We start from the raw sequence: 27,514 nt of genomic DNA, 5'->3' as shown, positions 1-27,514 counted from the left end.
TAGATCCTTCAACCAAAGGTACCAACTATAACGTTAATAAACCGACATTTGTGGTAGATCCTTCAACCAAAGGTACCAACTACAACGTTAATAAACCGACATTTGTGGTAGATCCTTCAACCAAAGGTACCAACTACAACGCTAATAAACCGACATTTGTGGTAGATCCTTCAACCAAAGGTACCAACTACAGCGTTAATAAACCGACATTTGTGGTAGATCCTTCAACCAAAGGTACCATCTACAACGTTAATAAACCGACATTTGTGGTAGATCCTTCAACCAAAGGTACCAACTACAACGCTAATAAACCGACATTTGTGGTAGATCCTTCAACCAAAGGTACCAACTACAGCGTTAATAAACCGACATTTGTGGTAGATCCTTCAACCAAAGGTACCATCTACAACGTTAATAAACCGACATTTGTGGTAGATCCTTCAACCAAAGGTACCAACTACAACGTTAATAAACCGACATTTGTGGTAGATCCTTCAACCAAAGGTACCAACTACAACGCTAATAAACCGACATTTGTGGTAGATCCTTCAACCAAAGGTACCAACTATAACGTTAATAAACCGACATTTGTGGTAGATCCTTAAACCAAAAGTACCAACTACAACGTTAATAAACCGACATTTGTGGTAGATCCTTCAACCAAAGGTACCAACTACAACGCTAATAAACCGACATTTGTGGTAGATCCTTCAACCAAAGGTACCAACTACAGCGTTAATAAACCGACATTTGTGGTAGATCCTTCAACCAAAGGTACCATCTACAACGTTAATAAACCGACATTTGTGGTAGATCCTTCAACCAAAGGTACCAACTACAACGTTAATAAACCGACATTTGTGGTAGATCCTTCAACCAAAGGTACCAACTACAACGTTAATAAACCGACATTTGTGGTAGATCCTTCAACCAAAGGACATTTGTGGTAGATCCTTCAACCAAAGGTACCAACTACAACGTTAATAAACCGACATTTGTGGTAGATCCTACAACCAAAGGTACCAACTACAACGTTAATAAACCGACATTTGTGGTAGATCCTTCAACCAAAGGTACCATCTACAACGTTAATAAACCGACATTTGTGGTAGATCCTTCAACCAAAGGTACCAACTACAGCGTTAATAAACCGACATTTGTGGTAGATCCTTCAACCAAAGGTACCATCTACAACGTTAATAAACCGACATTTGTGGTAGATCCTTCAACCAAAGGTACCAACTACAACGTTAATAAACCGACATTTGTGGTAGATCCTCCAACCAAAGGTACCAACTACAGCGTTAATCCGGCATCAATTCGGTATCAATCAATCTTACATCTCAGTCTACACATAGTATCAATCACAGTTTATCTGGACAAAATGACTGTAGTTGAATTTTGGTAAGAAACTTAGTCAGAAAATAATGAAAATTAGATAAGGTGAAAAGATAGCTTGGAAGATATTTAACTTGGACAAATACAATCAACACATATATGTTGATGTATATGACATAAATAAGACACGGTGGCGACAAACAAAGAAACTAACCCAGGACACACCGGGATTAGAAGCCAACATGCTGGGGAGCTGGCGAGTCCATGTTTATCTGTTTATCGTTTAACGCCGCCCTCAGCCGTATTCCAAGTATATGACGGCGGTCTGTAAATAATCCAGTCTGAACCAGACCAGTGGTTGATATCGTGAGCATCGATCTACGCACGTGCATCAGCGAGTCTGACCACCCGATCGTGTTAGTCAAGCATCGGATCTTCACGCGTGAGCCGCCTAAGATATATGTATGGACGTTTGATAACATCACGTACAGACAGAAACATATTAGTATAAGCTATCCGAATGATCGGTACAATGAAGCTGTCCTCTGCAACTAATTTACTCCGAGACATTTAACCTACTCCCAGCTGGAACTACCAAATTTCACATAACACGAAACACACTGACGCCTTGTTTAAGTACATAGTTTACTTCTATGTCTGTGATCTGTGGAGTTGACTATGATCTGTCTCATCTCTCGCAAACAAGTTTGCATTGTAGTATTCCAAGCATCAGTGTCACTGTTCCAAACGTCACATAAACACAAAACCTGGGAAGATCATCACACCAGTCATCTCCGCGTCCACCAGCGACCTTGAACTTTGTGTTTTAAATGCGAGTACGCTTGGAACCACAGGACAGCCTCGTGTGACCCGAAGCAGTCTCGTGACGGCAACTATTTGTGCTCCAGAACTTAACAGACGGTGTAGCTTAACGTTCATTACAACCAATTTCATATAAGAGATAAACCAACAGCTGATCCGTCACATAGCTGTAGCAAGACTCGGTCTCCCCTCACTTTCACTGACACGAGTTTGAAGCTGGATATTACGGTGACTGCAGATGGTTCTAAGTGGCCATTGTCAATATACATGCTATCAGCTTAGAAATGGAGGTTTGCTGTGACAGAGTGGTGTTTGCAACAACCCCCTACCGTCCCCTCCCCACTGGAAGCCCAGCTATGCATACCCTGGGATCAATATTTTAGCATGTCATAGAGTTACGTACAAGGGACTACGGCCGGCGTCGAGAATGAGTGGACGGAAATTCCCGACAACTTCAGTTTCATCGAAACAATGGCGTCTGCGTTTTGTAAAGCAATCATGTGTGGCTGGTAAAGCAGCCGCAGTACCGAGCACGTACTCCTCTCCACCTATCATGACTTTACCATAACATTTTGACAGCAACAAAATCTCAATTTTCACATGATCCTACGTAATTGTATCCATTTTTGTGTCCATGACCCTCTCCTCAATATGTTTCAGATGTGCCACTCTTACACTAACCTTACTTAAAAATTAGTCGATGTCCAATTTCACAGATATTAGCCCTGAACATTGACGGGATCCTTAGTACTGCAAGGGTTTGTAGGCGATTACCGAGTACCGGTCTGGACAGGATCTCACAAGGAGACCTTTGTCTTATGAGTCCGCGATAAGCCTCCTCGGGAGTATCTGACAATCTGCCATTAGTCTGTGGGTATTGAGAGATAAGCCGCCTGATAGATTCCGTAGTGTATCGACAATGAAGAACGGCTGCCGTCTGGGACTTCTCGCGAGGAATATCCTGGTAATCTCCCAACAATGCAATATGACAATAGGGAGCCCTCCACACACCGACCCTTGTTACTATCGACACTTTAACACACGACGTGACAACTATAATCATCGACAATGGTAGTAGATACTGATAAATCAGTGTTACATCCACACGGGAGGGGTACTATAAGGGTTAGACCATCACATCTAGGCCATGAGGTTAGCAAAATACTGTCCATGAAAATAGCTCTTGTATTTGTAGCTCGTACTAATTCCCTGTTCAACAATACATAGGAGGGTTAAAGTTATGGCTTACATTATTGATGTTGCTTAACGTTAACCCTGTGTTATGCTTATATCACATGAACACTCATTTGTGTAACCAACAATCACCTGAACTAGCAAGCCTGAGGACAGTTAACTGTTCGTCTCGCCCAGCAGGGAAAACGGGAGGAATTCATTCGGACCATTACTTTGTACTGATTAAGCATGTGCAGTCCGAAAATCAGTAGGCCACCAATAAACTTTGCTCAATTACCACCGACTGAGAGCAGCACGGCCGCCTGCCGCGAGAAATTTGATGAGGAGAAGGTATTGTACTCCCTGTTATAAGTTGAAGTCTGCAACCGAATGAAGACACAACTGAGTAGTGCGCATTGATGGAGGCAACCTAACGGACCTGTGCGACTGGGTAGTTGAAACTTTATTACCTGTACAATTAACGCCTTTCATAGATCTATCGCTGTCTGTAATGTCCATTAAGATAAAGAAATCTGATAACTAATAAATTTATGGAAGCATTTGACTCGACATTCCATCCGTTGCACGAGGCTGACTGACTCTGAGACAGGCACTTGATAAGAACACAGACTACATTTCCTGGAGCTTCTATCAGATGACTATGTTGGTGCTTTACTCGTGCTATCTCTTCTAAACAAATCGACTAACTTAAGACAAACTGATCTTACACATTCGTATAGTTCCAAATGATAAATGGATTTACACTGTGTACATATTATGTTACACATGTTATTATCCTATCCGTTAAATAAAAATGTGAGCCATGTACAGATAACAAATCGAAGATCGATACGTAAAAGTGTCCTATTTCGAGGTAAAGTTTCAGTGCGCCAGCAGTCGATGTCACCTGGCCACACAGCTGGATGGTGGATGGAGCTTTACATTGTCACCATAACCTGATGACTGTGTAGGACTCACCAAAACATGGCATGACGTATGACGGACGAGCTTAGGAATAATGTATCATGTTGGAATCATTAGAATAATTTATCATGTTTGCAACAGGTCAGGCTAAGATTATCACAATGCCATTCAGAGAGTGGTCAAATGTAACATATGTTATATTTGGGATTGCATTACACTTGGGACTCAACCCAACAAAAGTACAAGAATCTGTTCTTTACTAAGAAAGTGTAATCCCAAATATAACATATGTTACAGGTCAGGATAAGCCATCAACATGTCCCTACCTTTTAACAAGCCATCAACATGTCCCTACCTTCAAGTGACATTTTGTGCAACCTTTGTATTAATAATTAATGATTAATTACAACATTTTACATTCAGTTCGCCAATCGATCCGTGTGTGCGCTACACAGCCGGCTCGCCTTGTCATAATACTTTAATGAATTAGACAACCTTACAGGAACATCCATGATCTCATGAAACATTCCTTGATATGCCAATTTACTGTTTACTAAATACTCAACCGTCTAGGTACCTTTAAGCCAGGCGTGATTTTCTCTGTATTTTCTATAAATTGTTTTTACGATGACGTATGTCTGCTGTCAGCCATGTTACAATATTTGTGGTCTGAGGCACGAATGAGGCGACAACTGTGAACTGAAGCCTCGAGCTAGGGTTAATGTAAATATTTATGCATAGCTAAACGGGTTACTTCACCTCTCTTGGTTTTTCTGATTGGATTACTAATGTTTCAGCCCCGTCTGGACATGATTACAAGGGCCTTTAGGGGATTGCTTGTCAATAATGGTCTGACTGTAATAAGGCACTGTTTCAATTATGATTTGAGGAATGAGCTATTACATGAGTGTGTGTACAATTTACTTCCAATAATGACGTTACCGATGTTAGGCTTGGAGTAAGGGGTCGATGCTTGATTTTTCTATCGTACGTTTATCATCTTATACAACACTGACTGACTTCACATCAGTTCCCGCTTTAAATGTTTAATTGTACAGTTACTAGAAAGTATGGAGCACGCTCCGGCCGGTAGATAGCCACTAGTCACTGTGTGGAGATAGCACGTCCGCTGGGGCTTTTCTTGAAGCTCACTGCTCTCAAATCAATGCCTTCTCCGAGTGGACTATTACTACATGCGTCCGCGTAATCAACGTGTTCATGTAATTGAAGAACCCACACACCAACAAGGAATTGTCTCTGTCAGGAAATCAGAAGTTCCCGTGTTACATGTTTCTGTTACAGAGGAATGGCGTGGATTAATTAAAGTGTTCCCGGAATGTAGTAACGAAGAAGTGAACTACAGGGGGATATCATGCAGATTAATACTAGACTGTGTGGTATTGAATTTCATAAGTAGATAAATTTACTCTGGTCTTCCCAGATTATCCACCTCACTTGCCTTCATGTAGCACAGCAAGTTCATTCCGTTGAAGTAGCGTGTGAACACTGAGTATCAATAATTACGTCTAGAACAAACTGTAGTCGGTGCTGCAAGCTTACTGGTTAAAACATGGTGCATGGGAAGGGACCCCGGGCATACTGTAGTTCACAGCGTTTTGAAATGTATTAAGACCCAAGCTCCAAGGAACAATTTCGAAAACGATATTTAATTTTACACAGGAAAGATTGAATGTGTTTGTATTATATATCACATATTTTTACTGGAAACAATAGTGTAGAACTGGTATGTAAATGGTGGACAACCATCATCGAAAAAATCTTAGTTTGATCGCCGTGTACGGACAGCAGAATCGGTTTAAAGTTCGTGTCTGTATGTGACTGCTTGTCATAGTCCAGACTCTTCAAATACCAGCACACCGAGGCCCAATATTGGCATTGGTCACTGCTGAGGGTCCCTCTCCCTTAACATCATCTCACATCTCATCATTGTAGAGAGTCCGCCTCCCTTAACATCATCTCACATCTCATCATTGTAGAGAGTCCGTCTCCCTTAACATCATCTCACATCTCATCATTGTAGAGAGTCCTCTCCCTTAACATCATCTCACATCTCACCATTGTAAAGTGTCCGTCTCTCACATCTCCTTAACATCATCTCACATCTCATCATTGTAGAGTCCGTCGTCCCCTTAACATCATCTCACATCTCATCATTGTAGAGTCCGTCCGTCTCCCTTAACATCATCTCACATCTCATCATTGTAGTCCGTCTCTCCCTTAACATCATCTCACATCTCATCATTGTAGAGAGTCCGTCTCCATCTCACATCTCATCATTGTCACATCTCATCATTGTAGAGTCCGTCTCCCTTAACATCATCTCACATCTCATCATTGTAGAGAGTCCGTCTCCTTAACATCATCTCTCACATCTCATCATTGTAGAGTCCGTCTCCCTCCCTTAACATCATCTCACATCTCATCATTGTAGAGAGTCCGTCTCCCTTAACATCATCTCACATCTCATCATTGTAGAGAGTCCGTCTCCCTTAACATCATCTCATCATTGTAGAGTGTCCGTCTCCCTTAACATCATCTCACATCTCATCATTGTAGAGTGTCCGTCTCCTTAACATCATCTCACATCTCATCATTGTAGAGTCCGTCTCCCTTAACATCATCTCACATCTCATCATTGTAGAGTGTCCGTCTCCCCTTAACATCATCTCACATCTCATCATTGTAGAGAGCGTCCGTCTCCCTTAACATCATCTCACATCTCATCATTGTAGAGCGTCCGTCTCCCTTAACATCATCTCACATCTCATCATTGTAGAGCGTCCGTCTCCCTTAACATCATCATCACATCTCATCATTGTAGAGAGTCTCCCATCTCTAACATAACATCATATCACATCTCATCATTGTAGAGAGTCCGTCTCCCTTAACATCATCTCACATCTCATCATTTTGTTAAGGTCCGTCTCCCATTGTAGAAACATCATCTCATCACATCATCATTGTAGAGTCCGTTTCTGGTCTTAACATCATGATGTCTCATCATCTCATCATTGTAGAGTCCGTCTCAGTCCTCTAACATCATCATCACATCTCATCATTGTAGAGCGTCCGTCTCCTTAACATCATCTCACATCTCATCATTGTAGAGCGTCCGTCTCCCCTTAACATCATCTCACATCTCATCATTGTAGAGTGTCCCTCTCCCTTAACATCATCATCACATCTCATCATTGTAGAGCGTCCGTCTCCCTTAACATCATCTCACATCTCATCATTGTAGAGTGTCCGTCTCCCTTTAACATCATCTCACATCTCATCATTGTAGAGAGTCCGTCTCCCTTAACATCATCTCACATCTCATCATTGTAGAGCGTCCGTCTCCCTTAACATCATCTCACATCTCATCATTGTAGAGCGTCCGTCTCCCTTAACATCATCTCACATCTCATCATTGTAGAGCGTCCGTCTCCCTTAACATCATCTCACATCTCATCATTGTAGAGCGTCCGTCTCCCTTAACATCATCTCACATCTCATCATTGTAGAGAGTCCGTCTCCCTTAACATCATCTCACATCTCATCATTGTAGAGTGTCCGTCTCCCTTAACATCATCTCACATCTCATCATTGTAGAGTGTCCGTCTCCCTTAACATCATCTCACATCTCATCATTGTAGGGTGTCCGTCTCCCTTAACATCATCTCACATCTCATCATTGTAGGGTGTCCGTCTCCCTTAACATCATCACACATTTCATCATTGTAGAATGTCCGTTAGTATAATTTCTGAATTACAAATTATCGCTGATATGTTTGCGCTCTATATGCCTGACCCTTTGATATGAGTGTACCCACTGAGCGTAATATGATATTCAACATATCTAGTCTGTCCCCATGGCCTGTGTTTTATGGGGCATGAGCTTTGTGTTAATAAGTATTATTCTTTTATTAAACGGGTCTTCATAAATGAACAGATTTCCTCATTTGGTTATGAATGACACTAATGTACCAACTCTTTCAGCAGCTTGACACGGGCCTTAGCAACCTGACCGTGTGGTGCAGGCCACGCTATCTTAGTCTGCAGGAATGTAGATGACAGATCATATATTGGTTAATTGTCTGATTCAAGGATCAATATTGTCAAGCACTGGTTATAGTTACAAACGATGCGTTACTTCAAGCCTGCCCCGGTCCAATGGAAGTATCACGGGCGAACCTCCGACTGCTCCACACATATCTCCACAGTAATGTCTTAGAACTTTGCATATCTTGACAATACTTTGTAAATGAGTTATGTTCCTACCTCACCAGTGTCATGTTGTGTGTTATTCAGGTGATCCCACAAGGCGCTGCCCTGCTGTCTACGGAGATGCTCTCCATTGTTTCCACCTGAGCCTGTCCACCACGATGTCGCTGGGTGAAATCAACCTGAGGATCAACCTGTCCTATGGCGGGGGTTCGTACATCCAGGACGAGGGAGGGTCACAGGAACCGTTTCTGTGGCAGTTTATATTCTGGGGCATCCTGCTGCCCCTCGTTGCCTTATCGGGTATCGTCGGGAACATTCTGACCATGGTTGTGCTATGGAGACGGGAAATGCAGTCGCCTACAATCTTCTATCTGCGAGCCCTTGTAGTATCCGATACTGGCATCCTGCTCATGTCTGTCATCGCTCTGACGCCCTTCGCCTGCTCCAACTATCTGGAGTCGGAGTCTCTTGTGTATTACCGGGAGGTGATCTACCCACCCATCCATACTCCCCTCAACTTCATCATGATGTCACTGCAGGCGGTCAACGTGTGGGTCACTGTATCGGTGTCGGTGGAGAGATACATTGCCATCTGCCATCCATTCAGAGCCGCACGGATCTGCACCAAGAAAAAGGCGCTCGTTGTCATAATCGTCATTGTCATCGTCTCCATCGGCTATAACATCCCCCGTATGTTTGCTACTCACGCTCGGGAGTGTTCTGAGGCTGAGAAAAGTCATGGTCAAGCCTGCTTCTACCTGGCGGACACGGAACTGGGGAACACGTGGTCCTACAAGACCGTGTACGGCTACATCATGTTTTGCATCATCATCTACGTGGTGCCGCTGGGGGTGCTGTTCATCCTCAATGTATTCATCATACAGGAACTTATGAGGATGCAGCAAAGGCGCTCAGGCCTACATAACCAGGATGATAACGAAGCTAATCTTAGTCTGGTGCTGGTACTGATTGTTGTGGTGTTTATTTTCTGTCAGACACCCGGCCTACTAGCGCAATTCGATATCTTTGAAGTTCATCTGTTTCACAAATGGCTGGCTGTGAGCAATTTTCTGTTTGTCCTTAACTCTGCTGTAAACTTCCTTATCTACACTGCGTTCGGCCGGAAGTTCCGCAAGGTACTGCTGCGCATATTCCACAAGCTTTACAAACACTCACGTTCCATGAGCATCAGCAGGACTGCAGTCACAAGCAACGGCTACGAGCTGACCAACGTCAACGATCTGAACCACGACCAAACAACCTTGGAGACATATTACGGTAAATAATTTGGGACATGGGTATCTTTGTGAGTTTGTCTGTGAATTTGAGGACCGCCAGACCGTCGTGATTCAGTGAACAGTATCTGGTGGAGGACCGTCTTCGTCCAGCGCCCGAGACGACAGCACAGTGTACAGTGTGCAGTGTACTATGTACAGGGCAAAACAGATGCAAGCATACACAGCTGTGGCGGGACACTTGTGTGTTGGTAGTGACTCCTGCAGCGTCCGTCAAGCAATATGTATAACGTCAATGTGACCACATTATCTCATAGAATTATTACATCACCAGTCTGTTGCTTTTGTGATCACTTCGGTATATATGCCGGTATTGCATCTGTCTCAGACAATTTCTTGTGATTTCTCTCACGCCGTTTATGAAATGAATATTGTTTGATAGTGTTCCAACACGAAGTAAATAGTGCCATATGTTCACTGTGTTGTTTCCCTCATCTTGGTCACATATATCTAGTTGGTTTAACTTACAGGCCTGCGAGGCTGCATTCGATGTGCCCCATGATCACAGTACATCACTAGCGGAAACAGGAACAAGGGTGTTGTCCCCGTTGATACAACCTACAGGGTCACACGTGATGCCTTGCAGCTGTACCTGTAGTTAAAGTGGCGGTATTGATGGTCCAGGGAAAACGACACTCCGTGGTCAACGGAGTGGGTCGACAGGTACACTTTGCAATATGTTTTAGGGTTTTTGGGCATATTTTCATTACATGAGAGAGTGGACATACTCAAATTCGACATTCCAGTCTTGGTGTGATGTCGGTAATGAAATTGTCATCTATAGGAGAGGCGAGGGTGTACTGTGCGATGTTGGTAGTTGTCACGACTGATGTAAATCGCTCATTTGACCATCTGAATGTTTTGTTCACATTCGCTGGTGTTCTTGTGAAGCAAACTGTCTTTTGTTGATAGATATATATATCCTGTCCATCAGTTCGGAAACAATAAATATTAGTATTTTCGCAATTGCAGACAAAGTGTTTTTTCTCTCATCAATATTGAAACCTTATATTTCTACCGAAAACACTTATCTTTTTATGAACTATTTTTATTTATGAGAGGGGTGTTCGAAAGAAAATGGAGGATTTCATTGTTTTAATTGGATCTCGGATTCTTGTACCATGGATCCTCAAACAATATAAGTCGCACAGATATGAGTGTTTTCCAATTGGTGATTGTGTTCCAGAAACTGGGCGTGCTGTTGTTTATGCATTGTTGGGAAATGCCCAAACGGCGACGTAACGTTACGTCAGAACTCTGACGACAGCACTACTAGATCATACCGCCACTCATATATCACTAAAAAATCACTTCAGACAATACATATTATTCAACGCAGTTTCGGGTAATTATGTGCGTATGTGTATGGGTCAGATTGTTGTACCTTCGCAAAACTTCACGAACATTCATATGTTCATAAACAAAATCCATGGACAGATAACTCTCAACTCCACTCACTAATCACCATAGCTCGACCTTTCGCTTGCACGTCATCCATTTGCTGACAACTGCTACCAGTGATATTTCACCCATTTCAGGGCAGATCGCAGTGGAGAGTTAATGTACAGTAGGTATCTTCCAGTATACACTACACACTCTATTGAAGGAACACACATTACATGCTGCCTGGATGACAAGCACCTGTAAATGAAGGACGTTATAGAGAGCAGCCGCAGTCATGTCGCCTTGAACCCTGAAAGGTTTTATCTCAAGATTAAACTCTTGTAAAACTCCACCTCATCAATCTTCGAGCGAATGCTGATCAATGGCACGAAAATGGGATACACTGTAGTTCTAAAATACATCTCAAACTGTTGCAGGAAATAAATAGTGTGAACCTCTGTTTCTCAGTTGCAGATTTATGTATCGGGCGCCAGTCAACTGTCTTTGAAAGGAAGCTGTTATGTGTCAGCTGAATATTCCTCTGAAGCACATCACAAGCACTAGTGGTACTCGCACCAATATCCAGCTTTCATGTTTATTATCTTGTGCTTTCAAGACTTGAAAATGCATAAGTGTGGCTTATACTCTGTGAATATTGTATGGCAGTAGTTATCCCAAGGACGTTTGACACGAAGAGCATGACCTCACCATATTTTAATCAGGGGACCAACATCATCATGATCTTTTTAGGTGAACAATTGACCAGCCTTTGTGTGTGTTTATGACGGCTGGGGCAGGATACGCCCACGTGGTATCAGCATATTTTCATGGCGACTCATGAGCACATACTTATGACATGATCGGAATAGAGAATAATGGCCCATGTCGGGGAGAGACTACCCACTAGAGAATAATGGCCCATGTCAGGGAGAGACTACCCACTAGAGAATAATGGCTCATGTCAGGGAGAGACTACCCACTAGAGAATAATGGCCCATGTCGGGGAGAGACTACACACTAGAGAATAATGGCCCATGTCAGGGAGAGACTACCCACTAGAGAATAATGGCCCATGTCAGGGAGAGACTACCCACTAGAGAATAATGGCCCATGTCAGGGAGAGACTACCCACTAGAGAATAATGGCCCATGTCAGGGAGAGACTACCCACTAGAGAATAATGGCCCATGTCAGGGAGAGACTACCCACTAGAGAATAATGGCCCATGTCGGGGAGACTACCCACTAGAGAATAATGGCCCATGTCTGGGGAGAGACTACCCACTAGAGAATAATGGCCCATGTCAGGGAGAGACTACCCACTAGAGAATAATGGCCCATGTCGGGGAGAGACTACCCACTAGAGAATAATGGCCCATGTCAGGGAGAGACTACCCACTAGAGAATAATGGCCCATGTCGGGGAGAGACTACCCACTAGAGAATAATGGCCCATGTTGGGGAGAGACTACCCACTAGAGAATAATGGCCCATGTCGGGGAGAGACTACCCACTAGAGAATACTGGTCCATGTCGGGGAGAGACTACCCACTAGAGAATAATGGCCCATGTCGGGAGAGACTACCCACTAGAGAATAATGGCCCATGTCAGGGAGAGACTACCCACTAGAGAATAATGGCCCATGTGGGGAGAGACTACCCACTAGAGAATAATGGCCCATGTCAGGGAGAGACTACCCACTAGAGAATAATGGCCCATGTCGGGGAGAGACTACCCACTAGAGAATAATGGCCCATGTCAGGGAGAGACAACGTTGTACTGAGAGAGTCATGGCCCATGTCAGGGAGAGACAACGTTGTACTGAGAGAGTCATGGCCCATGTCAGGGAGAGACAACGTTGTACTGAGAGAGTCATGGCTCATGTAAGGGAGAGACAACGTTGTACTGAGAGAGTCATGGCCCATGTCAGGGAGAGACAACGTTGTACTGAGAGAGTCATGGCCCATGTAAGGGAGAGACAACGTTGTACTGAGAGAGTCATGGCTCATGTCAGGCTGACACACATTAAGTTGTATTGAGAGAGAGATGCGTATATATACTATGGGATAAATATAGTATATATTTACGTTTTGCTACCGTTAATTGTTTGGTCAAATCCAACTTTTCTCCTAACGGCAACATCGATCCTTATCTATCCTGTGTTTCCGCCGACCTTCTACCCATATATACATGCCGCTGCTTACCTTCGGATGACCTGCTGGGTAGGCTAGGCAACCTAGAAAGGTCAGCTTGCTGGAGACCACGGCCATAATAAACAATTTCCTTGTTAGAATCACCAGAAAAAGTGAAAGCAATTTCGCCTGCCTGAAAGATCCTCTTGATTGCGAAATATGCACGTGGTATATATTTAGATGCAAAAGGTAAAGTATTCAAAATGAACAGTGAAGTTTTAGAACGGACATATTACTATTTTGAACAGAACGTTTTTGGCAGTTAGCATTGATTTACAAACGAATATTTGAAAAATACTTGTGACCAATATCAAAGTGCACGGGACATATGTAGAGAAAGTGAAATTCGTCTTCATAATTTGACTTACATATGATACAAAAAGACCGTCACCTCTTCCAGTATTCGTATAAATGGGGAGTTCGCCAATCCCTAAAGTTGCAGGAACTACAACGTCCATTCTCGCTGATGCATTTTATTGTGTGAACGAAGCCTATGGATCATAACAACATGCTACAGTTGTTGCCTGACAGGGCATGTCTTTACACAGACCATACAGATGTTAACCAATTATTAAATACTCAATATATACTGAACCGCAAAAGAAACGCCACACCGATAGAGGTTTCTTAAAGCACACACTTTAATTGGCTCTAATTAACTGTCAAAATGGGGGGTTGAGTTCAAACTTGACAATTATGGTTAACACAATTTCGGGAATCACATTTAGAGTTCACACAAACAAAATCACCAGAAATGGTACTATTATGATACCTCAAAGTCAGTATTGTGTGTGGCCTCCATGGGCATCGATGACGGCGTTGCATCGTCTGTACATGGAATGAGTTAGACGGTTAATGAAGGCCATATAGGCACTTGGGCCCATACTCTGCGAAATGCCTGATCGATCCCAGCTGCTAGTATATATTTCCGTTAGAATTATTCTTCAGGATCCTTTCATAATATGCATTAGAATGAACCCATGTTGATAGTTTACTGTACACGTCACCTTCTTGCCGTCGATCCGATGCCCACGTAAAATGATATTTTTGTCAAGTTTCGTTTTCAACTGTTCCTTGAGAATGTTGATTACGTTATAGTTTCATGCATCAAACGTTGTGTCGGATTGTTCATGCACTCCATGCAATCCATCGTTATGGTGATCTACTGAACGCTTCGAATCCACCGATATCACAGTTTTTGCTACCTGCCTTTCCACAGCTTCAACTTTCTGGCCGAGTGCATTGGTTCAACTGAACATGTATTATATCGTCTATTGTCCCTGGCAAATTCTCACGATGTCTGTACCTATACCAGAAACCTTTATTTCTAGTGATGGTATAGAAGTAAGTTCCGTTCGGACTTGATTTAAGTCAAAGATAATGGTATTGGTGTTACACTTCAAGCTACTCAACACACATATACATACATCGCAAAGACGAAGAGCAGATTTTACTGCAGCTTTATTGACTTTTCATAATACTCGCCAGAGTAAACCACGAAATGTCTGAAACAGCTTAATTCGAGTGGGAGCAAATGGAGATTTTTCCAGTAACAGTTTTCACTCTCAAGTTGTGGAATAAACCATTCCGCAATGGCGTTCCACCTCAAGGAAACAACACACTACTCATGTCTATCAGTAAGCGTCTTCTAAATATTTGACGGAGCTGAAATTTGGAGAACATCGTACAACCAATTAATTGAAAATGTCCAAATATCGTTTTGTACTTCGTCTCTCCGACAATGCACCCCGATATAGTGTACAAGGCACAACGGTCAGATATTGGTGAACACTTCTTCATAATGGAATCGTATTGGTAAACTGTTCTTCATAATGAATCGCAGAGATTACCTCGTCAAGCCTTCTTGAACAGAGTAATATTATTGTCTACATCAACAATACATTATATTGATAGCGTAATGTTCATAGCCATCAGGATAACTTTAAATCGTGTGTAGGAATATTGTCCGTCACGTTTCCATCCTCTTTCTCTACGCTACAGCCTTGGAGCGAGGAGGACGACAGGAACACAAGGAAGCATCGTCCAGCGTTGGGAGGATGAATCATGTAGTTTCTGATACTGATAAGGATGTAGCAGACGACAAGTGCAACTATCTGGGCACCATCGTGATTAAAAACTAAAATGAAATGTATTCTTGGGTTGTATTTTCTACGTCGTTTCTGCCTTTTTTAATGGCTCTTCCATCATGTCCATTGCTCATAAAGCCTTTATAATACGTTCCCTGTCTTTTACAACCACTAGTCGGTACGGACACCTTTCTGATCGAAACATAACACGCTTCAAGTCCATAACACGTCAAATATAAGCATTGGCATCTCCCTTCAGGTCATCTACTATTAAGCAGCAAATTTTGGTTTGGTCTGTTGTTTAACGCCGCACTCAGCAATATTCCAGCTATATGGCGGCGGTCGGTAAATAATAGAGTCTGGGCCAGACACTCCAGTGACCAACATCATTAGCATCGATCTACGCAATTGGGATATGATGACATGTGTCAACCAAGTCAGCGCGCCTGACCACCCGATCCCGTTAGTCGCCTCCTCCGACAAGCATGGGTTACTGCAAGTAGTGAACACAGCAAGTGTGAAGGGACGCTTCGCTTTCTTCACAAACACAAAGCCTGTAGGTTATGAAACACCTCCATGTACCACTTTTCAATAAATAACCTGTAACATAATATACTCCAGCTAAAGCGATTATGCATCGTACAGTATATGTAATATCCTGTTACTTAATATATTGCTTGTAAGTCTCTCGTGAATATTCCATATTTGACTGCTAGCTTGCCTGTGTGGATCAGGGGTTAGGGGAGCTCAGCTTATTTGTGTTTGTCAGTTCATCTTTTAAAAGGCAAGCAGTTAATAATGACACGAGCGAAATGAGTGACCGACACGACAGATAATATCAAGTTGTAGCCTATTTACTGCTACTGTAAAGGAACCTCCATTACTTTCATCACAGATCATACATTTATCATATGGGCTTTCATGAACCAAAAACTGAAATATTTTTGCCAAAAGGTTTAGATAGCAATGGCTACGTTTTGAATTTCTTTGTATATTCTTTAACGATGTCTAATAATCCATATCGATAAATAAAATTCATGTAAATCAATCGATTAATTCATTCATTTAAAATTACAAAATTTCTATTGATAATCAAATAGAACAGACGAAGTTGTCACAACCCAGTCCAAATGTTTCATTGATTTTGTAAAAGCCCGAATAGACGTACGACGCCTCTTACGACGCCTGGGTCAAGCCGGACCGAACGCTTGTGATACAGTGTCTTTGTTGAGAATATATAGGAAAAGGTGCTTCACTTTGAGCAACGTGTTTGCTTCAAATACTACAGTGCGTTTGAGTCAGAAACGGACCAATGAATTGCAAATTTTATCATTGTACAAAATTGCCACATAAATATAAATAGTACACATGTTTATCATTTACTAATACCCAACAGCTTTCTTATATTTGAAACTTTTCCGGACTCCACCAAAATGGTTCTTTAAGAAACTATCATTAAAATTTTGACACAGTCCACTATTTGTTACGAGGGAGGAGTGCAGGGAAAGGGACAGCCAGGTGTGCGAGAAAGGATTGAGACGGCACAGCACAGACTAATGAATCAATAACTTGGTGGGCACTTGTGCACGTGCTTCTCTAACACCTGGCTGTCCCTTTCTCTGCACTCCTCCCTCGTAACAAATAATGAACTGTGTCAAAATTGTACAATGATAAAATTGGACTCAAACGGACTGTACGCTTTGAGACTCTATAAAGAGGTATTTAGATAGATATGGGATACTAGTCTATGGAATTAGACATATTTCAAGATACATGTGTGAGGTTTAAGTTGTCTTTGACTGCACGGGCAAAGTCGGGCCGAACAGAGACTTAACACCGTTGATTGAGGCTGTTTTGTGAATAGAGAAAAACAAGGGCTTCACTTTAACGGACCAGTGATCTTTACATGTGGCATTTTGTAACATTCCAAAGTAATATTTAGTTAGATAAAATACTAGCCTATGGATATAAACACAAACCAGGATACATCTGCGACGTTTAAATTGCTTTTGAGAACCCGGGGGAAGTCGGACCAAACGCTTGTGATACAGTGTCTTTGTTGAGAATAGAGACAACGGCCTCACTTTATCGGACCAGTAATGTTTAAATGTGGCATTTTGTAACACTACAAAGTGATATTTACGTAGATACAATACTAATCTAAGGATATTCAAGATATGTGAGGTTTAACCCAGATAGCATTCGGACGTTATCTAACGTTGGCAATGTTGGCAAAACCATTGCCAACGTTGGGCCAACGTCCGAATGCTATCTGGGAAGGTGCTTTTAACGGCCCGAGCCAAGCCGGACCAAACGCTTGTGGTGGAAATTATGTTGATTATGTTGATTATTTTTTCCGGCCGACAGAAATGTGTATCGTGATTGACTGAAGTATGTATACGTTTTAAATCCTGTTTCGTTTAACGATCCCTCTTTTAGACGTAACCTTGGTCAGCCACGTTCACTGGCTGCTAGTCTTCCTGAGTTTTAATCAATTTACTGGTAATAAAGTTATTATGGTTATTGTGGCTTCTGGTTGATCCATAGTATCATGAGTGTGTGTTGCATTAATTAATTGTAGGTGTGGTTTCCGATAATGAGAGGCCCGCCATGGCCCGGCCCGGCCCGAGTTTTCAGCCATCCCGATTTTGTCCCTTACAGTGTACCATAGGACGCGACCTTATCCCACTTCGCTTGGCATTGAGCAGGTGGGATTTCCACACTTATCTTCCATCGTCCACCCTTCAGTCACGAAGGCAGCACATGCCCTTCACTTCAGCCCAGTCACACTGCTTGTTGCAACATCGGAAACATGGCTTCCAACATTCCTAAAACTATGAAGGCACTGGTAAAGAAGAACGAAGAAGAGTCGTATGCCTATGAAAGCATTCCGGTGCCCGAACCAACAGGCGATGAGGTGCTCATCAAAGTGGATTCTGTGGCAATTTGTGGGTCCGACATCAACTTGTACAAATGGAACGACGTGGCACGTGTGATTGCGACAATCCCTTTCGTCCCAGGACACGAGTGTGCTGGGACCGTTGTAAAGTGTGGCCCTGATGCCAAGCTTCCAGTCGGGGCAAAAGTCGGGGTGGAGAATCACTACTTCTGTGGGTCATGTCACCAGTGCAAATACGACAACAGGGCCATCTGCAGGAATATGGGGCAGTTCGGCCATGGCAAACAGACCCAGCATGGGGGGTGCTCTGAATACACGATCGTCCCCGCTCGCTATCTGTACGTCTTGAAGAGGAATCTGTGTGAGTAGTCTGCCCAAGGGAGGTAACTCCGTCTGTTCTAAAGCCTGTGGTGGTCAGAAAATGATTTATGTTTTGATTAAAATTCATTTTATATGTAGATTTATTTTAGCATACAGAGAAAACATTTATCGAAATGTCAAATTATATTCAAATAGACGTGAAGTGAATCCTTAATACAGCAGAGTTTCCAACCCAAGAGAGAATAAAGCTTGAGGTGCCGAGGTCCTCAGCCCCGGCCAGGTCCAGCGTTGAACGCATAATTACAAATTTCATTCTCTGAAAAGTCACTGAAAACGATGTATTCAGAAATATTTTTTTTAATTTTAAGTCGTCAAAATGTTCTCTTTCTTCATGTGAACCCAGTGTGGCCTGCGATTGATCAGTTTTGTCGTGAGAGCGTGACATGAATTACTCATGTCACGCTCTTACGACAAAACTGATCAATTTAAGGCGTGACAGCTGGCAGGTATGAATACTGTTAAGGCTACTAACAAATTAACAATATATGAATAAAAACTGATATGAAATGTAAAGAAACAATTACTAGTACTAAGTCTTTTTGAAAAGGCATGTATAAATAACAGTTAAAGCAGAAAATTGTGCACGTCAAAACATCTCGGGCAGCCAAACCAGTCTTGGATCGAGATTAGCAGTCATTAAAAATGCAAGAATGCCCCGAACATGGTTGACATCTCTGGAGATAGCAATCTAGCAACAGAAATGCATGCAAATGTCATACTTTCGAAACACAATGAACCAGATGAACAACGTTCAAGCAACCCTATGGACGATTTCCAACATACAGTTTGAACACATCCTCGAAACGGAGCAGTGTCATCTCCTTTTTGACATGTTGTAGTGTTACACATATGAAAAGTCACGTACAATGTTTGTAACCTCTGTCCTTCATTAACCACAGAAATGACAAAACACCATCAGTTGACTGTGCGACTAATCGATCTAAGAAGCATACCCCGACTGAATCTAGTCGAGTGATGGATCGTCAGGGGCACGTGCAAGCCGCAGATACAACGCCACAACGCTGTTGTTGCAACTGAACACCTTGCATGTCACGTGACCACTGTCACAAGACTCTTGGCCGACACAACCCGTCACCAGAGATCAAGTGTCGCCGCTTTTGTGATTGCCTAATACATACACATACACAACGCCCAATGGCCCGAGACACAGACAGTGACGTCATGCACGTCGTCTTCAAGATTCAACCTTTCAAACAGTAAAACTCGTTATTTGATGTTTTGTTCTACCTCTATTCATGGTTCACCCTCAACTCAAAGTCTTCCAGCATGAGAACGCTTGTCCCGACACATGTTGGGTTTCCATGAGTTTCTATGATATTGGACGTCGACTGGCAACGAAAGGTCATCCAACTTACTTCGGAAACCGGAAGCTGCAGTGCTGCATTAGAGAGCTTTGTTCTTCATTCGTATCAACTCAATGAGGAGGTTAAGCAGCACCGCTTGATTAGCTGCTTTGGGAGCCCAAATACGTAATTCGTGTAGGATTATACTCCCGCTCATTTTGTCACTCCAGGGGTACCTTGATGACAATTTCGAGATTGCATTCATATGGAAATCAAGCAAACGGGTTGATGGTTGTGAACACTTGTTTGACATGTCAGAAAAATGAATTAAAAGGTGTGTATATTTTATGCCTTATGTTTTCATTTATTTGAAAACTTCTTTTGCTGTTCAGGATATTATTATCTGGTCAGTATACACACATTATCCTAGTACTGTTTTCGGGATGAATTGCTGCTGTGGTTAATATCATTTAAAGCAGTAAGTAATGAGTAACTTGTATAATTACAATTCACAAGTGTAATGACGACGAGCAAATAGTTCTAGCTTTATGGAAACGTTGGATTGACATGCCACTATATTCAAATCATTTTAGCGACCTGGTGTATCTTTTGTTCCTTTGACCCAGCTGCAGATGAGATCGCCCTGCTGGAACCCCTAGGGGTATCCCATAATGCAGTAGAGAAGCTGGATGTGAAAGGGGAAGATGTACTTGTCATTGGCTGTGGTCCTGTGGGACTCCTTGCTATAGCTTCAGCCAAGGCTCTTGGTGCTAAAAGGTGACGTAACCACGTCCTCACACAATGGTGCTCAGTGTTATTATCACCCTCCTCGAACCCGCTGATATCTTGTGTTGCTATTGCCTTTACCACATCTAATGATGGCGTCCTCTGTTGCTATAGTCCTCCCAGTATCCGGTAGTATTGTCCTCTGTTGCTATAGCCCTCCCAGTATCCGGTAGTATTGTCCGCTGGTACTATCGGTAGTATTGTCCAGTGTTACTATCGCCCTCCAAATACCCGGTAGTATTGTCCTCTGTTCCTATAGCCCTCCCAATATCCAGTAGTATTGTCCTCTGTTGCTATAGCCCTCCCAATATCCGGTAGTATTGTCCGGCGTTACTGTCAGCCTCCCAATATCTGGTAGTATTGCCCGGTGTTACTATCGCCCTCCCAATATCCGGTAGTATTGTCCGGTGTTACTATCGCCCTCCCAATATCCGGTAGTATTGTCCGGTGTTAATGTCAGCCTCCCAATATCCGGTAGTATTGTCCGGTGTTACTATTGCCATCCCAGTATCCGGTAGTAGTGTCCGGTGTTACTATTGCCCTCCCAATATCCGGTAGTATTGTCCTCTGTTGCTATAGCCCTCCCAATATCCGGTAGTATTGTCTGGTGTTACTATCGCCCTCCCAATATCCGGTAGTATTGTCCGGTGTTACTGTCACCCTCCCAATATCCGGTAGTATTGTCCGGTGTTACTATTGCCCTCCCAATATCCGGTAGTATTGTCCTGTGTTACTATTGCCCTCCCAATATCCGGTAGTATTGTCCGGTGTTACTATTGCCCTCCCAATATCCGGTAGTATTGTCCGGTGTTACTGTCACCCTCCCAATATCCAGTAGTATTGTCCGGTGTTACTATTGCCCTCCCAATATCCGGTAGTATTGTCCGGTGTTACTGTCACCCTCCCAATATCCGGTAGTATTCTCTTCTGTTGCTATAACCCTCCCAATATCCGGTAGTATTGTCCGGTGTTACTATTGCCCTCCCAATATCCGGTAGTATTGTCCGGTGTTACTGTCACCCTCCCAATATCCGGTAGTATTGTCCGCTGTTACTATCGCCCACCCAATATCCGGTAGTATTGTCCGGTGTTACTATCGCCCTCCCAATATCCGGTAGTATTGTCCGGTGTTACTATTGCCCTCCCAATATCCGGTAGTATTGTCCGGTGTTACTATTGCCCTCCCAATATCCGGTAGTATTGTCTTCTGTTGCTATATCGCCCTCCCAATATCCGGTAGTATTGTCTGGTGTTACTATCGCCCTCTCAGTATCCGGTAGTATTGTCCGGTGTTACTATTGCCCTCCCAATATCCGGTAGTATTGTCCGGTGTTACTATCGCCCTCCCAATATCCGGTAGTATTGTCCGGTGTTACTATCGCCCTCCCAATATCCGGTAGTATTGTCCGGTGTTACTATCGCCCTCCAAGTATCCGGTAGTATTGTGCTATGGCCCTCCCTGTTACTATCGTCCCTCCCAATATCCGGTATTCCAGTGATGTCCCTGTGTGCTACTTCGCCACCCGCCATTCCAGTGATTGTATCCTGTGTTGCTGTGGCCCCTTTATATCTAGTGATGGCGTCCTGCGTTCCTCTATCGCCCACGTTATCTAGTGATGGCGTCATGTGTTGCTATGGCCCTACCTATATCTAGTGATGGCGTGCTGTGTTGCTATAGCCCACTTTATTCCAGTGATGGCGTCATGTGTTGCTGTGGTCCTCCCTATATCTAGTGATGGCGTCCTATGTTGCTGTGGTCCTCCCTATATCTAGTGATGGCGTCTTGTGTTGCTACCGCCCACCTCATTCCAGTGATTGTATCCTGTGTTGCTGTGGTCCTCCCTATATCTAGTGATGGCGTCCTGTGTTGCTACCGCCCACCTCATTCCAGTGATTGTATCCTGTGTTGCTGTGGTCCTCCCTATATCTAGTGATGGCGTCCTGTGTTGCTACCGCCCACCTCATTCCTCATTCCTATATCTAGTGATGGCGTCCTGTGTTGCTATCGCCCACCTCATTCCAGTGATTGTATCCTGTGTTGCAGTGGTCCTCCCTATATCTAATGTGCGTGCTGTGGTACCCAGTGATTGTATCCCACCTCCCTATATCTAGTGATGGTGTCTTTGTGTTGCTACCGCCCACCTCATTCCAGTGATTGTATCCTGTGTTGCTGTGGTCCTCCCTATATCTAGTGATGCTGTGTTGTGTTCGCCCACCTCATTCCAGTGATTGTATATCTAGTGATGGCGTCTTGTGTTGCTACCGCCCACCTCATTCCAGTGATTGTATCCTGTGTTGCTGTGGTCCTCCTATATCTGCATTCCAGTGATTGTATCCTGTGTTGCTGTGGGTCCTCCCTATATCTAGTGATGGCCTATACCTCTCCAGTGATGTATCCTGTGTTGCTGTGGTCCTCCCTATATCTAGTGATGGCGTCCTGCGTTGCTACCGCCCACCTCATTCCAGTGATTGTATCCTGTGTTGCTGTGGTCCTCCCTATATCTAGTGATGGCGTCCTGCGTTGCTATCGCCCACCTCATTCCAGTGATGGCGTCCTGTGTTGCTATGGTCCTCCCTATATCTAGTGATGGCGTCCTGTGTTGCTACCGCCCACCTCATTCCAGTGATTGTATCCTGTGTTGCTGTGGTCCTCCCTATATCTAGTGATGGCGTCCTGTGTTGCTACCGCCCACCTCATTCCAGTGATTGTATCCTGTGTTGCTGTGGTCCTCCCTATATCTAGTGATGGCGTCCTGTGTGTTGCTACCGCCCACCTCATTCCAGTGATTGTATCCTGTGTTGCTGTGGTCCTCCCTATATCTAGTGATGGCGTCCTGTGTTGCTACCGCCCACCTCATTCCAGTGATTGTATCCTGTGTTGCTGTGGTCCTCCCTATATCTAGTGATGGCGTCCTGTGTTGCTACCGCCCACCTCATTCCAGTGATTGTATCCTGTGTTGCTGTGGTCCTCCCTATATCTAGTGATGGCGTCCTGTGTTGCTACCGCCCACCTCATTCCAGTGATTGTATCCTGTGTTGCTGTGGTCCTCCCTATATCTAGTGATGGCGTCCTGTGTTGCTACCGCCCACCTTATTCCAGTGATGGCGTCCTGTGTTGCTGTGGTCCTCCTTGCTATATCTAGTGATGGCGTCCTGTGTTGCTACCGCCCACCTCATTCCAGTGATTGTATCCTGTGTTGCTGTGGTCCTCCCTATATCTAGTGATGGCGTCCTGTGTTGCTACCGCCCACCTCATTCCAGTGATTGTATCCTGTGTTGCTGTGGTCCTCCCTATATCTAGTGATGGCGTCTGTGTTGCTACCGCCCACCTCATTCCAGTGATTGTGTCCTGTGTTGCTGTGGTCCTCCTATATCTAGTGATGGCGTCCTGTGTTGCTACCGCCCACCTCATTCCAGTGATTGTATCCTGTGTTGCTGTGGTCCTCCCTATATCTAGTGATGGCGTCCTGTGTTGCTACCGCCCACCTCATTCCAGTGATTGTATCCTGTGTTGCTGTGGTCCTCCCTATATCTAGTGATGGCGTCCTGTGTTGCTACCGCCCACCTCATTCCAGTGATTGTATCCTGTGTTGCTGTGGTCCTCCTATATCTAGTGATGGCGTCCTGTGTTGCTACCGCCCACCTCATTCCAGTGATTGTATCCTGTGTTGCTGTGGTCCTCCCTATATCTAGTGATGGCGCTAGCGCCCACCTCATCTTGTACCGCCCATTGTCCTGTGTTGCTGTGGTCCTCCCTATATCTAGTGATGGCGTCTTGTGATGATAATTTTTATGGAGAAGCATGTACAATGTGAATGACCCCCTAAAATTTATGTACAAAGTAAACCCCACCACCCCCCTGCATGTCATGTACAAAATGAATGACTCCCCTTCCAAAATTTTAAGCATAATTTTAAAATATTTTCATGTACAAAATTGCTGACCACCCCACCCCACCCCCAGGAAACATGTGTACAAAAATTGATGCCCCCTACCTCCCCAGAACAAAATGGGTGAAACCCCCCGACCCCCTAAAGTCATCATCACACACCCCCACCCCACACCCCCTAGCCATAAATTATGAACGGTCCCTTAGTTTAAGGCACAGGTTGTAAATACTATTCGGAATTAACTCTTTGAAATTCCCATAATTAGCCTATGCCTCCATTAAATTAGATACCTCATCAAGACCAGATATGTAGGGCATGTACTAATGCCTCAGATTCGTAACTGATGCGCCACAATTTGTGGTGGCGATTGACCTCTGTACCTCATGTAATGTGTCATATTTAAAAGTCACAGTTTGTTATGCCGTGTATCGTTATATTCTTAGGATAACCGGGGCTGATATTGACGACTCCAGACTAGAACTGGCTAAAAGCATGGGCGCCGAGGTCACTGTCAACACTCTCAACACGTCTCTCAAACAGGTGAGTTCGTCACAGCAGGAATGGCTGGAACGCCTTAATGCCAAGGACACTTATGTGCCGCCTACAGACATTGGCTCAGTTTAGTCAGCCTAAAACCCCTGTGTAGTTAGTTTGCAGATATAACAAATGAGCACAACATATAACTGTATAGACTAACGTAAACCTTTCATCAGTTTGTAGAGAGCTCCACTGACGGCCTGGGTATGGGGCGGGTGTGTGAGTGCAGTGGAGCGCCACCTATGGTCAACATTAGCTTCTCCCTGCTCAGGAAGGGCGGTCGTATTGTGATGGTTGGTCTGCCCAAACAGCCCCTCCACGTCGAGAATGTTCTGCAGGATATAGGTAGGTAACGTCACTATATATAACTCAAGGTAGATAATGTTCTGCAGGATATACTGACTGACTGAGTTTTGGTTTTACGCCGCTTTTAGCAATATTCCAGCAACATCACGGCGGGGGACACCAGAAATGGGCTTCACACATTGTACCCATGTGGGGATTCGAACCCGGTTCCTCGGCGTGACGATCTGCTGGATATAGGTAGGTAACGTCACTATATATAACTCGAGGTTGACAATGTTCTGCTGGATATAAGTAGGTAACGTCACTATATATTACTCGAGGTAGATAATGTTCTGCAGGATAAAGGTAGGTAACGTCACTATATATAACTCCAGGTAGATAATGTTCTGCTGGATGTAAGTAGGTAACGTCACTATATATAACTCCAGGTAGATAATGTTCTGCAGGGTATAGGTAGGTAACGTCACTATATATAACTCCAGGTAGATAATGTTCTGCAGGGTATAGGTAGGTAACGTCACTATATATAACTCCAGGTAGATAATGTTCTGCTGGATGTAAGTAGGTAACGTCACTATATATCCAGGTAGATAACTCCAGGTAGATAATGTTCTGCAGTATATAGGTAGGTAACGTCACTATATATAACTCCAGGTAGATAATGTTCTGCAGGGTATAGGTAGGTAACGTCACTATATATAACTCCAGGTAGATAATGTTCTGCAGGGTATAGGTAGGTTACGTCACTATATATAACTCCAGGTAGATAATGTTCTGCAGGGTATAGGTAGGTAACGTCACTATATATAACTCCAGGTAGATAATGTTCTGCTGGATGTAAGTAGGTAACGTCACTATATATAACTCCAGGTAGATAATGTTCTGCAGGGTATAGGTAGGTAACGTCACTATATATAACTCCAGGTAGATAATGTTCTGCAGGATATAGGGAGGTAACGTCACTATATATAACTCCAGGTAGACAATGTTCTGCAGGATATAGCTAGGTTAGGCTACCATATATAACTCGAGGAAGATAATGTTCTGCAGGATATAAGTAGGTTACGTCACTATATGTTACTCGAGGTAGATAATGTTCTGCTGCATATAGGTAGGTTAGGTCACTATATATAACTCCAGGTAGATAATGTTCTGCAGGATATAAGTAGGTTACGTCACTATACATAACTCCAGGTAGATAATGTTCTGCTGGATATAAGTAGGTAACGTCACTATATATAACTCCAGGTAGATAATGTTCTGCAGGATATAGGTAGGTTACGTCACTATATATTACTCGAGGTAGATAATGTTCTGCTGGATAGAGGTAGGTAACGTCACTATATATTACTCGAGGTTGATAATGTTCTGCTGGATATAAGTAGGTTACGTCACTATACATAACTCCAGGTAGATAATGTTCTGCTGGATATAAGTAGGTTACGTCACTATACATAACTCCAGGTAGATAATGTTCTGCTGGATATAAGTAGGTTACGTCACTATACATAACTCGGTCTACAGCTTTATGTACAGAATGTACTCTAGAATATATGTAGATAATAATGCTTAGTGTTTCACTGAAACAGCTGTTCTGCCCTTTCTGTGACATTGTGAAGGTGACGTTTGGTTGCAGTGTTCAAGTCGCTGACTCTGAAGACTGTGCACGGGCGGCTCATCTACCATACCTGGGGCGAGATAGAGAACTTAGTCGCAGACGGCAAGATCGATGTCAACAAGATTATTTCTCATAAATTTCCAATGTCCAAGTTTGAGGAGGCTTTCACGGCTCTGTTCAGTGGCAAAGCGTGCAAAATTGTCATTGACCCGAGCAACTGATTCTAAGCCCCACTCTGTGACCTCACAAGAGCACGAAATAATACCCATACAGATTTCATATTAAAATATATTCAAGATAACGACAAACAGTCAAGTATTGTCGATGTAAATAAATACAATATTTTCTAAA

General features: G+C 43.4%; 2 protein-coding genes across 7 annotated transcripts in view; both read left to right on the top strand.

Annotated features, from left to right (window-relative positions):
• LOC124276743 (FMRFamide receptor-like) overlaps positions 1-10,753 on the top strand; it is an 87,106-nt gene extending 76,353 nt beyond the window's left edge. For 5 of the 6 annotated variants that reach the window (XM_046712395.1, XM_046712392.1, XM_046712394.1 and 2 more), the window contains 2 exons: positions 8,572-9,765; positions 10,253-10,753. In XM_046712395.1, the coding sequence (XP_046568351.1) occupies positions 8,646-9,765; positions 10,253-10,284 (1,152 nt within the window). In that variant the 5' untranslated portion in view covers positions 8,572-8,645 and the 3' untranslated portion in view covers positions 10,285-10,753. Of the gene's footprint in view, positions 1-8,571 lie in introns of all 6 variants that reach the window. The other variant, XM_046712397.1, reaches the window with a different exon arrangement.
• A 7,329-nt stretch (positions 10,754-18,082) lies between these two features.
• On the top strand, positions 18,083-27,514 carry LOC124276742 (L-threonine 3-dehydrogenase-like). The gene is made up of 5 exons (XM_046712391.1): positions 18,083-18,702; positions 20,653-20,803; positions 25,146-25,242; positions 25,416-25,584; positions 27,182-27,514. Exons 1-5 carry the CDS (start codon positions 18,255-18,257, stop codon positions 27,382-27,384), a joined length of 1,068 nt encoding a protein of 355 aa, XP_046568347.1. The 5' UTR covers positions 18,083-18,254; the 3' UTR covers positions 27,385-27,514.

This window comes from Haliotis rubra, unplaced genomic scaffold, assembly GCF_003918875.1.
Source record: "Haliotis rubra isolate DU_JTF1 unplaced genomic scaffold, ASM391887v1 Scf212, whole genome shotgun sequence".
Lineage (NCBI taxonomy): Eukaryota > Metazoa > Mollusca > Gastropoda > Lepetellida > Haliotidae > Haliotis > Haliotis rubra.
Note: the sequence above shows the minus strand (reverse complement) of the source record. Positions and strands in the feature narration are given on the sequence as shown.